This window comes from Eptatretus burgeri, chromosome 3 (genome assembly GCF_056783735.1).
Source record: "Eptatretus burgeri isolate ZD-2024b chromosome 3, Ebu_testis_v1, whole genome shotgun sequence".
Classification (NCBI taxonomy): Eukaryota; Metazoa; Chordata; class Myxini; order Myxiniformes; family Myxinidae; genus Eptatretus; species Eptatretus burgeri.
In genome coordinates, this window is record NC_140963.1 from 112,443,823 (window position 1) to 112,462,769 (window position 18,947).

The following is an 18,947-nucleotide window of genomic DNA, read 5'->3' on the forward strand; positions in this document are numbered from 1 at the left end:
TTCCAATTTCTTCTATCATGTGTCTGAAGGTCTTAAAGGCATAGACAACAAGAAAAAGAGCAATGAGAGATTGCAGACCCGCACCAGGACTTTTTTTGTGTGGTGATTGTGTACTGGTGTGTTACATAATTAATAACAGACATAATTACAACTTCCACTTTATAACTTCTGGAAGTGATGACCGGGTACCAAGACGTCTCGTTTTGATCGGACACTTGACCCTCACCCATGACGTTTTTGAATTATTATTCATTATTCAATTGAATTCAGAATGGGATTAAAATGAATTCAATTCAAATCAAATACAAGACCAAATAAGAACAGTCCTGCATTGGAGTAATCAGAAGGAACCCAAACAAGTAAAAAGCAAAGATGAAGTCATCAGGAGGAACCTGGATAGGATTTGCATTTGAGCTGGTACTCCTCAACCATCAAACCCATCCAGGCACAGCCAAGTGAGCCCGATTCAAAAAATTAAAAAAAAAAAACAATAAAAAAAACAAAGAATCCATATCAAAAAAAATTAATAATTCTGGCTGCCAAACTATCTGGCCAATGAAGTTGAAATTTAAAACAGGTATTCCCCATCACTACGAGATCATAAATGTGAAGTTTCACGTCGATTGATTAAGTGGTTCCAGAGAAAACATTATTCAATATTTTTCTTCAATGTGGCTGCCAATTTTTTTTTTTGAAGGTGTTTTTATTTTATTTTAATTAATATGGCTGCCGAATCATGTGACCGATGACATCATCAAAATTTTTTTTTCTGTGCACCATTTTATCCCTCGATGACCCTCAAAATGTTTCATACTGATCAGATGTAACATTCTACACATGCAATTTTGACATCATTACGAAGGCACCTATGACATAATAAATTTTTTTTAAATCACAATTATTCCCCATTAGGAGTACTTGCTGTGGGCCAAGTTTCAATCTTATCCTTGGTGTGGTTTCAGTTACAGAGGTCCAAAGTTTTTGTTTTTTCCAACATGGCTGCCAGCCACACCACGTGACCTACGACATCATAATTATGATTTAAAAATCTGCATGACGAGTCGCACAGATGGTGAAAATTTCGTCAATCCGACAAGCGGTTGCGGAGAAAAACATAAAAGTTGTGTGTGGACAGACACACAGAGAGACAGACAGACAAACAGACCCAAATGCAATGCCTTCTCCTTCGGCGAGTGTAATTAAGGACGGTTCCTATCCATAGCTCGGTTTGTTCCATGGGTGCGATTTCTGGTAAGGATTAACTTGGGGCTAGTTTAATAGGAATTTGATCAATTTGATTGATTGTTTGCTTTCTGTATATATTTGCCATTTTATTTTACAAATACATGTATAAACTTGACCTGGTCTGCAGCTCATCCTGCTTACTCATGACGGTTTCATCTGGTGGCTCTAATCTAGTCTTGTTGAAGGCAGATTAATTGGATGATTAGATAAGATTCCGTGATGTGATTTGGTAAGCTCGGCCAAAGATGAGATCGATCACGTGACTGCTTCGTCCGGCGCAGGACTTCAAATCGCACGGTAAGGTATCTGGTGGGAGGTCTCTGTGATGGGAGTGACGGGGTCGCTAGGTGACTCACCGGATTCGAACCTGGGAAACTGGGTTCGACCACATGACCGTTACAGTATACAAGTTATGTGGCTGGTGTTGAAATACCAGCCACAACCTCAGGTGAAGGACTGGCTGAAGAAACCCTGAAATGGTTGCAAGGCTTCATGGATTTATCCTCCAGAGTGAGATGAAAGTGACACTTTTTTGCAAAGGAATTTTTCGCACACACATTAATGTCCACCCATGCAAACGTCTTTACATTTCCTGTTTGTTCTTATACGTTAATTAATTTCAATTATATTTAAAATGGTTATGTGTTTGAGACAAGACGCACAACACAATGCCACATGCACATGGGTAACATAACCAAGCATTTTAGGACCCACACAGGAAAGCTGGTTATTTAGACAGAGCTGGCTGATATGTATCACATGTTGTATATGGAATACAGTACATTACTCAAATTATCAAATCTAAAAATAAAGAATTAAATAAACAGCTTCCATTCATCTGGAGTATTTTGTAAAGACAAGTTCATCAATGGACAATCAACCATGTGGCCACTTTTGTTTGGCTGAAAGGTTAAACTTCACTATTAAGGCTCAATGTATAGCACATACAAGTATCATACTTATGAGCTTTGTCAAATACTTGACAGCAATATACACACACACACACACACACACACACACACACACACACACACACACACACACACACACACACACACACACACACACACACACACACACACACACACACACACACACACACACACACACATTTTTTCACATTAGCACACATCTGCATGGGAAAAAGCAAGAAGAATGAAATTTGTAAAATGCAGAACATCAAGACTGTAAGGAAAGTGCCCCATTTTACTCTACAACAAAATCACTTTTGTGTGTTTATTCAGTTAAAATCTGTTGAAACACGAATGAAATGAAGAGAATGAAGACACAAAGTAATAAAAGAGAAATGCGATGGAGACTTGGGGAGGTTGAGGATGTACATTGGTGGAGAAGAAATGCAACATAAGGATGAGGAAAATAGGAGAAGCTCACTCTGAGAATCTGTCGTAGCATGGGGACCGAAGAAGGTAGAGAAGCAACACGAGGGTTCTACGTCTAAGTTCTGCTCGCTGTCTACAGCCCAGCACACCAGGGTTCCTTATCAGGCACAGGCTTTGGGAGGAAGTGAAAGTGGGAGAGGTGGGAAGGAGATAGAGATAGAGATAGAGATAGAGATAGAGATAGAGATAGAGATAGAGATAGAGATAGAGATAGAGATAGAGAGAGAGATAGAGATAGAGATAGAGATAGAGAGAGAGAGAGAGAGAGAGAGAGAGAGAGAGAGAGAGAGAGAGAGAGAGAGAGAGAGAGAGAGAGAGAAAGAGAGAGAGAGAGAGAGAGAGAGAGAGAGAGACAGAGACAGAGACAGATTAAAGTGGTTAATAAAACAAATAAAAGAACCAAATGCGAAATCTAAACTACACAATATTAAGTTCGGGACAGAGATGAGCCAGATTTGGAAAGGACCACACATGTTGTAATTTGCATCTACACAGCAAATGTGTAAGATGTACAAAGCTGGGTGAGCCACGCCTTAGTAATGATGATGCAACCAGCAGGACTAATTGCCTTTGACCAAAGGTGGACAGAGCTTATGTTTTCACCCCTGTTTGTCCATCTGTGAGCAGGATATCTCAAAAAGTTAGGAACAGATTTGGACGAAGTTGGGTGTGTGAGGAGGCCGAATTAATTCGATTTTGGTGAAGATCCAGCTCCAGGACTTTTAAATGAATCTTCACCATTGAGAGATGGGGACAAAGACGATCGATAGCACGATATCTCAAAAAGGTATGAACAGATTCTGACGAAACTTGGTGGACAAGTTGGGTGTGGGATAAGGACGAATCGATTCGATTTTTGGTGAAGATCCGGAAACGGATCAGTGAATTTAGTAAGTGATTCTTCACCATTGAGAGATGGGGCCAAAATGATACATGGCATGACATTTCAAAAAGTTGTGGACAGATTATAACAAAACTAGATGGACGAGTTGGGTAGGTGACAAGACTTTGGTTCAGGTCCGGAAGCAGATCTGGCCTATCGGTGGGATACAAAACAAACTGTTTAACCTGGCGGAGGTATCCGCTCTACCGAGTGCCTTTCCAGTTTGTAGTTGAATCCCGGCTCAACATGCGTTTTCCAGAAGAATCATATGAATTAATGTAAATTGCCATGTATAAGCCAGACTTTTTTCATCAAAAATAAAAAGTTGGTCGTGGCTATTTCACGGCGATAAGGAATCTTGAACATATGGCATGGTGAAATTACGTATTTGCAATGCTGAATATTTAATTTATTTCACTCAGATACACATTGGAAGAACCTGCGATATGTAAGGGGATCTTGTTTTAATCGAGGAACAGTTCATTTCCGTTCTTTGAAAGACCCGGATATAAACCAAGGCAGTCTTTTGTAAAGAATGGGTCCAACAAAAATCCAGTACATATGGTAAGAGCACATTGCAGGGCCTTCATTACAATCAATAGCCATTTATTTGATTTTAAAAAGTGTCCTTTTTGAATCCAAAAATGAATGTAAAATCGCAATACGTAAAACAAGCAAAATTATGATCAAAGGCCCTCTCCTAATCCATGAACTAGAGCCAGATTTGGTGCCAAACAAGGTTTCAGCAATTCATCATCAGACTTCGCGGGACATTGGCTATCCCCTGAGCCACATCGGTAATGCCGGCCAAACCTCACTTACCTTTCATGTCCCAAGAAGCACTGTGTCGGCGAAGAGCATCAAGATGGTGAGCATCACCACTTCCAGACATGAGAAAGACCGGTTCACCATCATGTGAGTGTGCACTACTCACGGAGAGAAGCTACCACCATCCGTCATCTTTACGAGGAAGACACACTCCAAAGAGATGTTCCCACCAGGCATCATCATGCGTGTCCATCCAAAGCGTTGGTCGGATGAAGAGCTCATCCAAACCTGGCTTTGCGTCATGTGGGGCAGGAGTGATGGTGGACTTTGCAGGGGACGAAGCATGCTCATCTTGGATGCATTCCGGTGCCGCCAGACGGAGTTGCGGCGCAGCAACATCGACCTAGTCTGTTGGGCCTTCCTGAAGTGCTGTATATCCAACAGCCTTGATGGGATGGAAAATCATGTGCTCCGAGAGGACATAGCTGGCGCTGACTCAGGAAGGGAAGAGAGCGGCAACAATAAAAAATGTTTCTCTTTTGAAAGAAAAGAATGCAAGAAAAAGGGCAAGAAAGAATGTTTAAAGAAGCGAAATCCCCATCCCACTTTCTTCTTCTCCATGTATACTTTATAATAAAGCAAATTTAAAGCGGGATGATTGAGACCATATTCAACAACGTCTGGGGATTTCCACACTTTTAATTTTAATGGCGTCCTTTCAAAATAGCATTTGTCTTTCTGAAACATGTTGGACCATTATTAAATTATTCAGACATGTTGGACTATCGTAAAATCTGATTTTTTTTTTCACCCACGGGAAGGCACGCAAAATTATGGTGTGGCTTATACATGGCAATTAACCGTGGTGGTGGTGGTGGTGTCCTCCATTGCCTATTAAATTAGGGGAGTATCCAAAAGGCAAACTCTTAGCATCACCATGATACCTTTAATGTCCATACCAGATTCATGAAAAAGCAGAATTACAACTCGGTTTAGTCTCACACGAGTGGACTTGTTGGATTTGCCTTTCTTTGTACAACTGCTGCTGCTTTTTAAAAAATAAATTATTACCCTTCCCAACTCCAACCATGTCTTTGCTGTCCATACCAGAGTATTCACGACACATTTGAAAACCATACTCAGCTGCCACGGGAATCAATCGAGTCACACTGTGAAAGAATGACTACGACTCTCACCTGGAGATGTCAAGAGCAGCTGACATGACCCAAGGTGTCCAAGAACATTGTCCCAGTCTAGCCATGATGAACACTGTGCTGGAAGTTGAAGAAGACAATGTAATCCACCTACTTTCAAACAAAGCTTTTGTTGAATGTTAAATACTGTAAAGGTCTAATGTGTGGGAAATTAAGCAGTTAGAATGCAAGGATACAATGAATGAGAGGCCGAACAATATGGAGACTTTCAGCAAGGGTCTGAAGTCTGTCCAACGGCATGGTGTCATCACTGTTATCTTCATGATCACCCAGTTCCTCTTCTTCTCCTTCTTCATAAGGTGAAACTCCACAAAATTGGTGAGGCGCCAGAGAAGCTCCAAGCAGGATAACAATCAGAGTTAGATAAATCTTGAAAGTCACATGAATAGCTCTTTCACAGTCCTATCATGTAATATCTAGAGGCAGACAAACATGGAGGAACTGGCAAGCGACTAGGACCAGGAAAAGGAATGCTTTGAAAAAGAAAAAAGAAAAAAAAGAGAGACTTACTTTCATCAAGGCATCGAACCAAACGCTTGCTACGTTTTCCCAAGAAGCAATGTGGACTTGGGCACTGTCTGCTTACTGAAACGTCAGACAGAAAAGGAACAGCAATGCTCAGCACGGTGAGTACAACACAAGGTATGACTGAAAGAGCCGATTGGTTTAAATTTACCTCCACTTGGTTTCGAGTTCTTATGAAGAGCAATGGGTGGAGATGGCAGGATACCAATCTTGTACCACAACAGCAGCAAAGAACGCAACACCAGCCTAAAAGAGAGATGGGTATTGGGAGAAATTAAGGTTGTCCGTAACAAAAGAAAATTCATACATCAACTGATTCTCTCCATTAAAAGGTATGTTACACATATTCAAGCTTGTTCAGCTTTCAGTCATTGTTGTACGTTCATCGGGCTACTGGCGTTCCTCCAAACTTTGCCCACCTTCTTTCAGCATACTATATTTGCGTAACATCTTCCACCACTCCAATATGCCCTGCAGTTAATTCTTCCAACTAATATATTCAATGCAGAAAAATAAACACCATATGGTATAAGCCATTCCTCTTAAACATATCCAACAAGAGAGTTCGTAGAGCACCTTCCCCTGTGCAGTCTTGAGAAAAAGGACATGGCAAGAGCCTTTTAACCTCCTGCTTTGCATTTCCGAGCACGATGTATGTTCGTTTTGTTCGTGAACGTTGCATAACAGGTGTGGTGGTAACCACACGAAACCGATGGGTCAAACGGAACAGTCTAGAGCTGACGCTCCGCTGAGATACATTTTTCATTGGAAACGACATTAATCCGTGCATTTGCGCAATTACAAACCTTCTGCCAACTCCTCAGAGAAAATTACAATTTTTGAACAAATCTGTGATAAAAAAGATGCACTAAACAAACGGTGCTCGGCAACGCCATATTTGTCTGTTACCTTGCAGAATCTAACACAGTTACTCTGCCCTCAGGGCATGATAGCATGGATGCCCATTGTCATTTTTTCCAAGTACTGTTAAACGGAAAGTTTTTGAAGGTGCCAAAAGGCGATTTGTGTTCCACACTGTTCATGTATATAATTCATTTGAAATAAAAGAAAGATTTTAAAGGTCGTAGAAAAACTTTTTTGGGAAGTTTACCACCGTTGATGCAGCATTTTGTACACCACCATATTTAACACATTACATTAGGTTTCAATGCTTGTTGTTTGTGTTCATCGTAGAATCCTTATAAACAGCAAGTTTCCTGTTTGGAATGATTTTCAATTTTTATTGATTGCCAGACTGACAGACAAAGTAAAAAAATAAATTAAAAAAAACAAAAAATCTCACTCCTCTCTGCACATGCATCATCAGGACAAATTCCGAGCCAAGGCACTGCGAACCTGCAGGTTCATTTTCTGATTTGTGTTCAAAATATAACATTCAATTGAAAGCAAGTTGTTCCTCGATCATAAACTGATATTTGTAGATAGACAGACAGACAGACAGACAGATGGACAGACAGACGGACAGAAATAAACCAATTGCTTAACGCCGCTTTTCGCTTTGTGTATACAAGGAAAACATCATCTTACTTTGTGATCTCTATGGCAGTAATGAGCAACCATCGGGCATGATCACCGCCTGCTCTCCCCGCACCCATTTCCACAACAACTTCCAAGTAACCAATCACAGTCAGCCAAGAACGAAGCTTGCGATGCGAGAGGAACTGCACATCAGGTGTTAAAAAGAATAACATTAGGTCAGAAAACAAGGTTAGGTTAATCTTGCAAGTCTATCTCAAGTAAAGGTCACCAGTGCATTGAGAAAATGAAGCACACTTTTTTTTTCCTGTTCAGTTAATTTGGGAGGATGCTGCATTTTCATGTGAATCCAAAGCTGTCCTGATGTGAAGTCATCCACAAATAGACATGGCTAGCTTGCTTAGCATGGATATCACCCCCTCCCTGGAAGTCATTTTTGACCTTTGGGTTTTCACTGACAATCCTTCAGTGACATAGTAATTCTCCTGAATAGATACCTCTGCCACCAAAGGTGGACGGAAGTTATGTTTTCACCGCTGTTTGTCTGTTTGTGTGTCTGTGAGAAGGCCATCTCAAAAGGCTGTGGACGGATTCTGACAGATTTTGGTGGAAGTTGGATGTGTGACGAGGACGAAATGATTAGATTTTTGTGAAGATCCGAATCCGGATCCTAAAATTATTCAAGAGATTCTTCACTATTGAGTGATAGGGCTAAAAACTATATATATATATATATATATATATATATATATATATATATATATATATATATATATATATATATATATATATATATATATATGTTGTAGATTAATGGGGTTTCTGAGACATCCATGCAAATGAATGGGGAAAACTATGAATTGAACCCCGAAAACCCCTAAACAGGAGGCTGATTTCTCCCATACAAATGTATAGGGAGAACTCTCTGACTCGAGACCCATCAGAACAAAAAGAGGAGAATGATTTTCTATCATACAAGCTCATATTAAATTGAGACTGTCTCAGGGCCCAAAAAAACTCATACAAATGTATAGGGAGAACTCTCTATCTCAAGGCTCATTCAGTTAAAACAGTAGAATGATTTTCTCTCCTCCCTCTGACTCTTAGTCCATGGGGTCAAAAGAAGAGATCGATCTCTGCCCCATTACTTACTCCACTCAAAGAGTGAGCCAATGAATGGGGAAGTTTTTTTTTAAGTGTTTTCAGTTCATGCCGTGAAGATGAGGAAGTATTCTGTGAGAGACAAGGCCTCGTGGTTATATTTTAAATCATAACACTAACAGGCGAATAAACGTAAGTTTAATCAAAATCATTCAAAGCATTTTCATTTTGTGTTTAAATAAGTCAGACTGCTTGAGAATGTATCGCCCACATATTTCCCAAGTTGTCTCACCCGAACCGTCATTTCCCGTGTGGCCACACGTCATTTCCCTGAAAATTCCAAGATTAGGTCATACCACTTCTTAAAAGTTGCTATAAAAGTCGACTCTCACGTCTGAATGCTTTAGAATTTTTCTCATTTTGTTCTATTGAGAAACAACTGAAACATGAACTATTTTTCAACTAATGAAGAGAGTCCTGAATCATCTGGAGAAGAACATTGGTAAGTTTGTGTATGCTTTCTCTGAGAATGACAGTGATGCAACTGAATATTAATTAAAACACTGTACAATGAAATATTATTTGTCTTCTCCAAACAGCTTATCTTCATTGCGAAGTGCATCTGTGGACAGCGAATTATCCGAATTGCACGACGTATGGATACAGATGTTCGATTTTATTTAAGAGATTCGGATTTTCAGGGGAGAAATGAGAGATATCATTACCGACTGGGAGGCATTGCTGTCATCTCCTATAATCTTGAAAGACCTGACTTCAAGGTGAGAAATACACACGTGAATGTTTGTGTGTTTGTCTCTCTCTCTATGTGCAGTTTATACAGTGTATATAGAAATATATATATATATATATATATATATATATATATATATATATATATATATATATATATATATATATATATATATATATATATATATATATAAAAATATAAATATATATATATATATATATATATATATATATATATATATATATATATGTTTGTCTATCAATCTGACTGTATATATGTCTCTTTGTCCATTTCTCTATCTGTCTCTGCCTGTCTCTATATATCTCTCTATCTCTGTCTTTCTGTCTCTCTATCTCTCTGTCTTTCTGTCAATCTCTCCCTGTCTGTCTCTTTTGTATATATATATCTATCTCTCCCTGTCTGTCTCTTTTGTATATATATATATCTATCTATCTCTCTCTCTCTCTCTCTCTCTCTCTCTCTCTCTCTCTCTCTCTCTCTCTCTCTCTCTCTCTCTCTCTCTCTCTCTCTCTCTCTCTCTCTCTCTCTCTCTCTCTCTCTCTCTCTCTCTCTCTCTCTCTCTCTCTCTCTCTCTCTCTCTCTCTCTCTCTCTCTCTCTCTCTCTCTCTCTCTCTCTCTCTGTTTGTCTCTCTATCTGTTTGTCTTTCTGTCAATCTCTCCCTGTCTGTCTCTTTGTATATATCTCTCTCTCTCTCTCTCTCTCTCTGTTTGTCTCTGTCTGTTTGTCTTTCTGTCTATCTCTCTGTCTGTCTCTTTGTATATCTCTCTCTCTCTCTCTCTCTCTCTCTCTCTCTCTCTCTCTCTCTCTCTCTCTCTCTCTCTCTCTCTCTCTCTCTCTCTCTCTCCCCCTCTCTCTGTTTCTCCGTCTCTGTCCTTGACTCATTATTATCTTGCCAAAACGAAGTTTTTGCAAGATATGTTAGTCAGCTTGTATGTTTTTTTTTTTGTTTTTTTTACTTTTTTTTGTTTGTCTGTAATCACGGATAAAAAATTCTGCAGAGCACAGTTATCATTGGAAATTTTTGTAACTTCGCATATCAGAGGCCTATAGAGGTCGCATTCAGCGCACAAAATTTTGAAGGTCAAGGTCAAAGGTCAAGGTCACTGTCGCAAATCAGGGGAGTCGACGAAACCCTTATTTTTTGAGTAATTTTGATCGGATCGTCTTCCAACTTCATAGGAATATAGTTCATGGTCTGGCGCTCAACTGATTAATTTTTGGTGGCGATTGGCCTTGACCTTCATTTGTTTTTTTTAATTTTAATTTTTTTTTTGGTGTGTAATCACGTATAAATCACTCTAGAGAGCACAGTTATCATTGGAAATTTTTGTAACTTCGCATATCAGAGGCCTATAGAGGTCCCTTTCAGTGCATAAAATTTTGAAGGTCAAGGTCAAAGGTCAAGGTCACTTTGTCGCAAATCAGGGGAGTCGACGAAACTCTTATTTTTTGAGTAATTTTAATTGAATCGTCTCCAAACTTTATGGGAATGTAGTATATGGTCTGGTGCTCAGCTGATTAGTTTTTGGTGGCGATTGGCCTTGACCTTCATGGTTAGTGCCTGAGGTCAAACATATTTGACCTCAAGGTCAAATTTTCAAGTTTTAGGAACCATATCGTGTCGTACCTCAAATTGAACACCTCGATGAGTGCTTTCTAGATATGTCAAGCTTGAGACATTATGACGTCATTTGGTGACGTTATGAGGAAAACACATTTTTCATGGTTACTCTGTAGAACGATTCTCATCGAAATCTCTCGTAGGCAGATATTCCTCAAGGAGTCGCTCCTGGTGGACAGCAGCTCTGTTCACCTCAGTGTGATCTTAAAGAAGTCACACGTGGTCACCTTTTGGCAAGATACGGGTCACCCTGCGGGTGACATTGGTTTATTATTTTTTTTTTCAGCTCAATCACACAACATAATCTGTTGAAGGAATCTGGTACAACACATGATCTTCTGGAAGTAAATGTTTCTGAATTATTATTTAGTTATTTGTTTATTTATTATTTTATTAATATCACTCTCTCTCTCTTTTGAGTGTAGCCTTATGGTTGTTGGTTGTATCATTAGTTGGGACGCGGTTATGCCTCTGATGCAGTGTACCCTTACCAGTACACTGGAATTCATTTTATTGACCTCAGAAGGATGACAGGCTGAGTCGGCCTCCGGTGTGTTAATTCAGTGGTCAACGGGGCTTGAACTTAGAACCAACACCAGGCTTATTAATATTACCATGTAATTATTTTGAAATACCCTAATTGTTATCCACTTTTTGTTTCAAAACAGAATATGGTGTCCGAGTTTCGAAATCAAAAGACATCTGAAGAATATTGTTGGGAAAGATTATACATTCTCACAAATGAATATTAAATATTTTCAATTTTGATTAATTATATTTGTTTTGTTTACAGTTATTTGATTTTGAATTACAAAAAGAGAATAAAGACATGAAAAGGAGAGGGAGGGAGGGGGGGGATAGGTGCGCTCCCCCAACGACCCATCACCCCTCATCCCACCCCTCCCCTCCCCGTGCGTGTGTGTGTGGAAGGGTGGGGAGTGGGATGAGGGAGGTGGTGGGTCAAAGGCGGGGGCACACAGGGGGGGATGAGGGGGGGGGGGTGGTGGGGGGGGGGCTTGTGTGGGCGGGGCTTCTGTGGGTGGGGTTTGTGTGGGCAGGGCTTGTGTGGGCAGGGTTTATTTGGATGAGGCTTCTGTGGATGAGGTTTATGTGGATGAGACTTCTGTGGATGAGGTTTGTGTGGATAGATGGATGGGTGGATGGGTGGAGCTTGTGTGGATGGGAGGCGAATTTTTTTTGAATAAAATGAACATGTTGTGTGTGGGGAACTAATTAACTAATTGACTAATCACTAATTATGTGAATATGATGAACGTGGGTGGAGCTTGTGTGGAGTGGGGTTTGTGTGTGGAGCTTGTGTGGGTGGAGCTTGTGCGGGGTGGGGTTTGTGTGGGTGGAGCTTGTGTGGAGCTTGTGTGGGGTGGGGGTTTATGTGGGTGGGGTTTGTGTGGGTGGAGCTTGTGTGGGCGGAGTCAAAAAAAATTCAATTAATCTTTGCCTTTTGTAATTCCTGTGAATAAAATGAACCTGAAATCTCTTCCCCTTCTAAATCATATACTTTATAAGTCCAAGGAACTGTATCTATCGCATCAACAATTTTAAAAAGTTCAATTGTCCACCGCTTTGTATAACCCTTTTCAAAATGAGATTTCCATCTATATATTCTGACTATATCACCAACTTTGAACTTAGGCTTTTTGACATTAATCTCTTTTTATTATTTTAATTTTGTAAATGTTTCTGATGGTTTCATATTCGTTGACGTGTGAATCGTGTCATTATACTTATCCACAATATCCTGAATAAAAGATGACCATTGTTGTGAACCGAGTTGTGTGAATTTTTTATATAGTCTCTCTTTTAAGGTACGATTAAAGTGTTCAATAACAACGGCTTTTCCTTCATTAAAAGTACTGGATAATGTAAGTTATTTTTTAGAAAATTCATAAATGTCTTGTTCTAAAACTCTCTACCCTCATCAGTCCACAATTTTTTTAGGTTTTCTCTTACTTTTATTAAATATCTGTTGAAAGGCCAACATAAGAGTATTACCTGTTTTGTTTTTTAAAGGGACAACCCACGCGTATCTACTCCTCAAATTGATAACGATTAAAGCAGACTTGTACCCCTTATCATTATTGAGTTCAATCAAATCAGCGGACCAGATATAATCAACTTCCTTGGAATAAACCTTCCTTCTCTGAAACTTTGTGAATATTTGTTTATGTAATTCATCAGCTAATTGTTCTTCAGTCTTAATGACATCATTAGAGCCTATAAGTTTTTTGAATTTCCAAGTCCAAGTTTCAATTTAGCACTGATCATCTTCTTCACGATGAACCTATCAACTTTTTCTCTCAAGGTTGGATTTTGTATCAGAGACAAATTATACAACATTTCTCTATCGGCTTCATGCTTTTCTTCAAACGTTGTGGTATTCCCATAATCAATATCGTGCCTAATGCACACTTCCTCAACCCTATTGATGGGTCTACTCCATGGTTTAGGATTGTCTGCCTCATCTAATCTTTTATCCAAGTTTGTGCCCGGACCACAGAAAGAATACCCTGGTAGATGTAATTCCCCTGGTATTCCAGTAGTTGTAAATTTACTTCCTGATAAAAATTTTGAATATCTCCTCCGAGTTTGTGTTTGGAGATAAATTGATTTTTTTTTTTGAACCACACACCGAACATGTACCTCTTTGTATGACCTGATTATTTTTACTTTTTAAATATGAAATATTTTTAGTGTTAGTTTTCTTTTTACATTTGAGACAATAACTCATTTATTTGTGAGAAAAATTCCTACAGAGTGCAAAAACCTTTTTAGTTTCCAACATGCACATTTGAATCTTAATTTTTAAAACATAAAGAATCTTTAGAAATTTCTTTCCTCTCTCCTCCATTTATTTAAGAAAAAAATGAAAAACTTTAATCAACATCAATATCTTTCCCTTGAAAACGATGTCAATAGTCTTGTCGAAAATATTGCTAATAGACTTGTCAATTCTTTGTTTTCCTCGGTGCGTTGAGATTTATTTATTTTCTGTAATACCTCCAATCTTTTTTTAATCGCACCGGTTTCCATATTTTGATATTCATTTATTCTCTCTCTTTCCTCCCTCTCCTCCTCTCTACTCTCTCTCTCCTCCTTCTCTCTCTTCTCTCTTTCCTCCTTCACTCTCTTCTCCCTCTCCTTCTCTCTCTTCTATCTCTTCAACTCCTTCCTCGTCCCTTACTATGCTTGAATCACTTACACCCCATAGAATATCATACATATATTCATCAGGATTTCTTGTTATTCCTGTATCCAAAAGATTAATTTTTTTACAACTGGAAACCAATAAAATTTCTTCGGAATTTTTAAAAGAGCCTTACATTTTCTTAACTTTATAATTTTTTCATTATTTAACATTCTAATTAAATCTAAAGTTGTCGGTTCATCAACATCAGCAAAAAGCCAATCTTTTATTGAAAATACCTCATTCTTATGTTGTAGAACATATTTATTAAAATACTGAATACCCTTTTCTTGAAGGTATGCTTAGACACAGAAATGATAATTTTCTTGAAGCTTTCTTGCTGTCATTTATGTATTAGAAATATATGACAGAATAGTATTATGACACGAAACACCTCCCCATATTCCCATAGTTAAATAATTTTGTATTTTCTTACTTATTATATATAATCCCGTTTTTTTCTGTTTTCATGATATAAACGAGGGCAAAACCATTATTATATTAACCCTTATTAAATTCTTTTATTTGTTGTTTACTAATCGTGCTTCCACAAAACTCATTCTCCATACCAAGTGGATAATATTCTTCCTTACGAGACAGATTTAATTGTTCTAGGTCTTCTAGGTCAATTTTAAATGACAATCGGGCTTGTATAATTTTTTAATTTTTAAGCATTTTTCATATTAATATTTTTTGTTATACTATATATCTGTCGTTAAGCCTGTGCCTTTGTGTAATAATTTGATAAATCAATATCCAGTTCTTGGGATACACCAATGATAGAACCATCTTTACCAACATAAGTCATTTATATTAGATTAAAAATAATGTCATAAATTTTTTTTATTTTTGTCGAGTTGAAATAACACATAAAGACATAATTGACCACAACACTTGCAATTTAATTCTTGGACTTGAAATGTTTGATAAACACCATTCTGTAAGAATTTCATGACTTCGACAGGTGGTGGAAGACAAAAACTATCAAAATAATATTTGTCTTGACTATTAAAAATACAAATCCAATGAGAACCGTTCCCATTATTGGTTCACGAAAAAAATATTTTCACGAAAAATATGTGACCACTATTGGTTCACGAAAAAAATATTTTCACGAAAAATATAAGTGACCACTATATTCGTTATTGTTGTGTGTGTCTGTCTGTCTGTCTGTCTGTCTGTCCCGAGCATAGCTCCGTGGGTTTTGATCCGATCCTGATGAAATTTTGGTGGGAGGTTTATATCATGATCTAGTTGTGTTTTCCTGAAAATGGGCATGGTCCGCCCATTATGAGCAGAGCCAAGCCCCAAAAACATGTTTTTAGGGGGTAGCCGATTTCAATTTGCATCTTCTCCTCGGGGTTTTGTCGAATCTGACAGGGGTTTCGGTATTTGGTTAGCCCAATGGCACCTGCATAGCCCCACGGAGCTCGATTTTTCATTTTCGTCCCAATGTCAAGGTCACAAGGTCACGAACTGAGAAAATTGCGATTTTGACATAAAAAAATTATTCTCCGAGGGGTTTGTCGAATCTGGCAGGGGTTTCGGTATTTGGTTAGCCCAATGGCACCTGCATAGCCCCACAGAGCTCGATTTTTCATTTTCCTCCCAAGGTCAAGGCCACAAGGTCACGGACTTAGAAAATTGCGAATTGTGTTTTTAGGGGGTGGCCGATTTCAATTTACATCTTCTCCTCGTGGGTTTGTCGAATCTGGCAGAGGTTTCGGTATTTGGTTAGCCCAATGGCACCTGCATAGCCCCACGGAGCTCGATTTTTCATTTCAGTCCCAAGGTCAAGGTCACAAGGTCATGACCTTAGAAAATTTCGAATTTTGAAATAAAAATCAGATGACCGCCCAAACTTTGAGAGCTAGCATGACAATATTTTTATGCATAATCTTGAGGTCATTCCCCACCTCAAGTCTTGAAACCATTTTTCTCTATCTCGAACACCTTTCCCGTGGCGCCCCCTGAAAGTTTGTTTTTACGCTGATTTCATCAAAGTATGGATAATCCGAGGAGTGCGAAATGCCATATAGCCTATATGACGTTATATTGTTCCTGGAATGTTCCAGAGGAAGTTTTGCACTAAAGGTCATAATCCCTGACCTTTGACCTTTAAAGTTCACAAAGGTCAAATTTTCAAAGTTGTGGGAATCGAACCAGGTTTTCGACCTTCTTCGACGAACTAACTTCATTAAGCGATAGCACGTATCCTGTTTCCTTATTTTAATGTCCACAACATTGTTTTGGGACCTTTCAAGGTTATGCAAAGGTCAAATTTTTTAAGTTGTTGAACGAAACCAGGTTTTTGACATTTTGCAGCTCATAACCTGTCACTCCTACGACATCATGTTGATCATTTTTATAACTTGGTCAAACATCATCACATTGTCTCATCCTTGACTTCTGAAACAATCTACATCGTCAAATACCGCTTGTGAACCATCGTCGTCTTCAGACTTATTATCTTCCAAGTTCATAATAATATTCTTTGTATGTTTAGGCACGTTTGTTAATTCATCTCTCATACAAATAACCACATTATCAATTTTTAATTTCTTACAATATTTGACAAGTTGTAAATTTGATGTTGTATTCTTTCCAAGTTCTTTAAACCACTCATCAATTCTCATTTATTTATTAGAAAGATATAATCCATTACCCCTTTTAGTTAATTTTACACCAGCTTGTGCAATAGAAGAAAGCATATCTCCAACTAACAATCTCGCTTTATCAGGCAGAGCTTCAAGTTTTTCAGCAAAATCTACAATTACACCACTTCCACTAATTTGTTTCTCCAACTCTTTGTTATGTCTTTCCAATTATTTTTGAGCCCGGAGTTCAGCCTTCCTTTCGTTGGCAGTTTTCACCGCTGTTGAAATACCACCCGTCAATGCTCCAACCGCACTTAAACCAGCAAATAAAGGAATTAGAAATGGGAGAAATCACCCACTCGTCTCTCTTATTGAATATTTTTTCAACATTGGTTTTGTCATTTTAATTTAAAGTGAGCCAGTATCGTTCAATATTTTAACCTGTTCTCTTGTGAGCAAACATCAATTCTTACTGCTCCTTTTCTCTGAATTGTATAAACGTTAATCGTACAAGGCTTTTGATTTTGAACACAAGATGATAGTTTATGAAGATTGATTTGATTAACATATGCCCCAGTTGGTACTTTGCCACTCATTTAGTTAACAAAAAATTACGTGAGACTAATCATAACACCATTATCTGTATTAATCTGTAATTCTGTTTCTTCCAAAAGCAAACAATATGTATCAATTTCTTCACTCTCTCCTCTTTCAATGTATAGGGAAGTATCCACTCGATTCGACTTTATAGTTTCCTTTTGAGCACTCAGGTCAAATTCATAGATTGTATACAAACTTTTAAAAGCTGTCATATCCAAAATAGGTTCTTTATTTCCATTACTTTCACACACCTTTTGGTAAAGGCCCGGTCACACCTTGACGTTTTAGCCAACGTATGCCGATTTTTGAATTTTTTTTTCTAAAACGCTGGCACACGTTGAATACGTTTTGGGTAAGTTTTGATAACATTGAGAGCACGCTGAAAAACACTGCCATACGTCGTTGTACGTTGGCTTTAAACGTTGTACTTTTTGGTTGTCCTCAAATTTTTTCATGCTTGAAATTTCACGACGTATGCCGGCGTATGACTCACACGTTCCGCTACGCTGGCCACAAGTTGTATGCACGGTCTGCGATCATTGACAGACATCAACACATGCTACTTGTAAGTTAATCATAAGTTGAGACACGCCGAGGTAATGTTTAGCGTACCCGAAACTTATTTCTAACCTATGATTAACGTGTTGTTGGCACGTTACGCGATCGTTGCCACACATCGACAGACGTTACTTTCAAGTTACTCATAAGCTGAAAGACGTTGGTATAATGGATCGTCCTTGCGTCAGCGTCCACGGCCACGGCCAGGACACTTATTTGCAGCATTCTTCAAACTTTTCTTCGGCATGACGAGGATGTTCACACTTCGATGTCTAGCTTGGCTATGATTCCAATTGTCCATCGGCAGCGTCTATTTAAAATCGTCGAGTTTGAGCGTTTTAACACGTTAGGAAGAAACGCTTCAAATTTCCAAACCCCAGCGTCAAAAAACAAAGGCGAGTGACAGCAATTTAAATCGTTCATTGTAAACAATGAAAATAGCTGAGTGGTACCGTTTAAAAGTCGTTGAGTGTAAAAAAATATCCAATTGTTGAGCGCAAGCGTCTACTTTCAATAGTGGAGATGCAGCCATTTAAATTGTTGAGTGGCAGCCTATGAATAGCAAACCCCACGTCACCGGCAAAGATAAACTGCCGCACGATATGGATAAGTTAGGCTATCGTTGGGCATAGTTTGTGAACGCCGGCTTCACGATAATTATTTGTTGGTATATCGTATCTATAAGTAATCAAAGCGCTCTATGCACATTATTAGTTCATTGTGCATTTGTCCAACCCGTTATGAATAGACCTAAATTGTAAAAACAAGCTATAGCTCATTGTTGAAAAAGCCCCATAAAAAATTAGCCGCGAAGAACTTCGAACAAAGGTGAAAAGATGTCTCCTACCCGTGGACACGCGGACACAAGGACGATCCATCATAACCCACCCCCCCCCCCCCTCACACTCACCTACTACTGCCAACATGAACAAACTACTACTAATACTAATCCTAATACTG

At 38.6% G+C, this 18,947-nt stretch overlaps 1 protein-coding gene and 1 long non-coding RNA gene across 9 annotated transcripts in view; one reads left to right on the top strand and one right to left on the bottom strand.

Moving 5' to 3' along the window:
* The window catches only part of PEX16 (peroxisomal biogenesis factor 16), a 75,046-nt gene that overhangs the window by 23,465 nt on the left and 32,634 nt on the right, over nucleotides 1-18,947 (bottom strand). For 7 of the 8 annotated variants that reach the window (XM_085875141.1, XM_085875137.1, XM_085875136.1 and 4 more), the window contains 6 exons: nucleotides 7,584-7,717; nucleotides 6,187-6,281; nucleotides 6,021-6,095; nucleotides 5,687-5,845; nucleotides 5,493-5,565; nucleotides 2,638-2,757 (listed from right to left, as the gene is read on the bottom strand). In XM_085875141.1, coding sequence (XP_085731267.1) covers nucleotides 2,638-2,757; nucleotides 5,493-5,565; nucleotides 5,687-5,845; nucleotides 6,021-6,095; nucleotides 6,187-6,281; nucleotides 7,584-7,717 — 656 coding nt within the window. The remainder of the gene's footprint in view (nucleotides 1-2,637; nucleotides 2,758-5,492; nucleotides 5,566-5,686; nucleotides 5,846-6,020; nucleotides 6,096-6,186; nucleotides 6,282-7,583; nucleotides 7,718-18,947) is intronic. The other variant, XM_085875140.1, reaches the window with a different exon arrangement.
* On the top strand, nucleotides 8,890-12,814 carry LOC147030749 (uncharacterized). The gene is made up of 3 exons (XR_015056498.1): nucleotides 8,890-9,135; nucleotides 9,233-9,412; nucleotides 11,696-12,814. It is a non-coding gene; the product is annotated as an uncharacterized LOC147030749 (long non-coding RNA).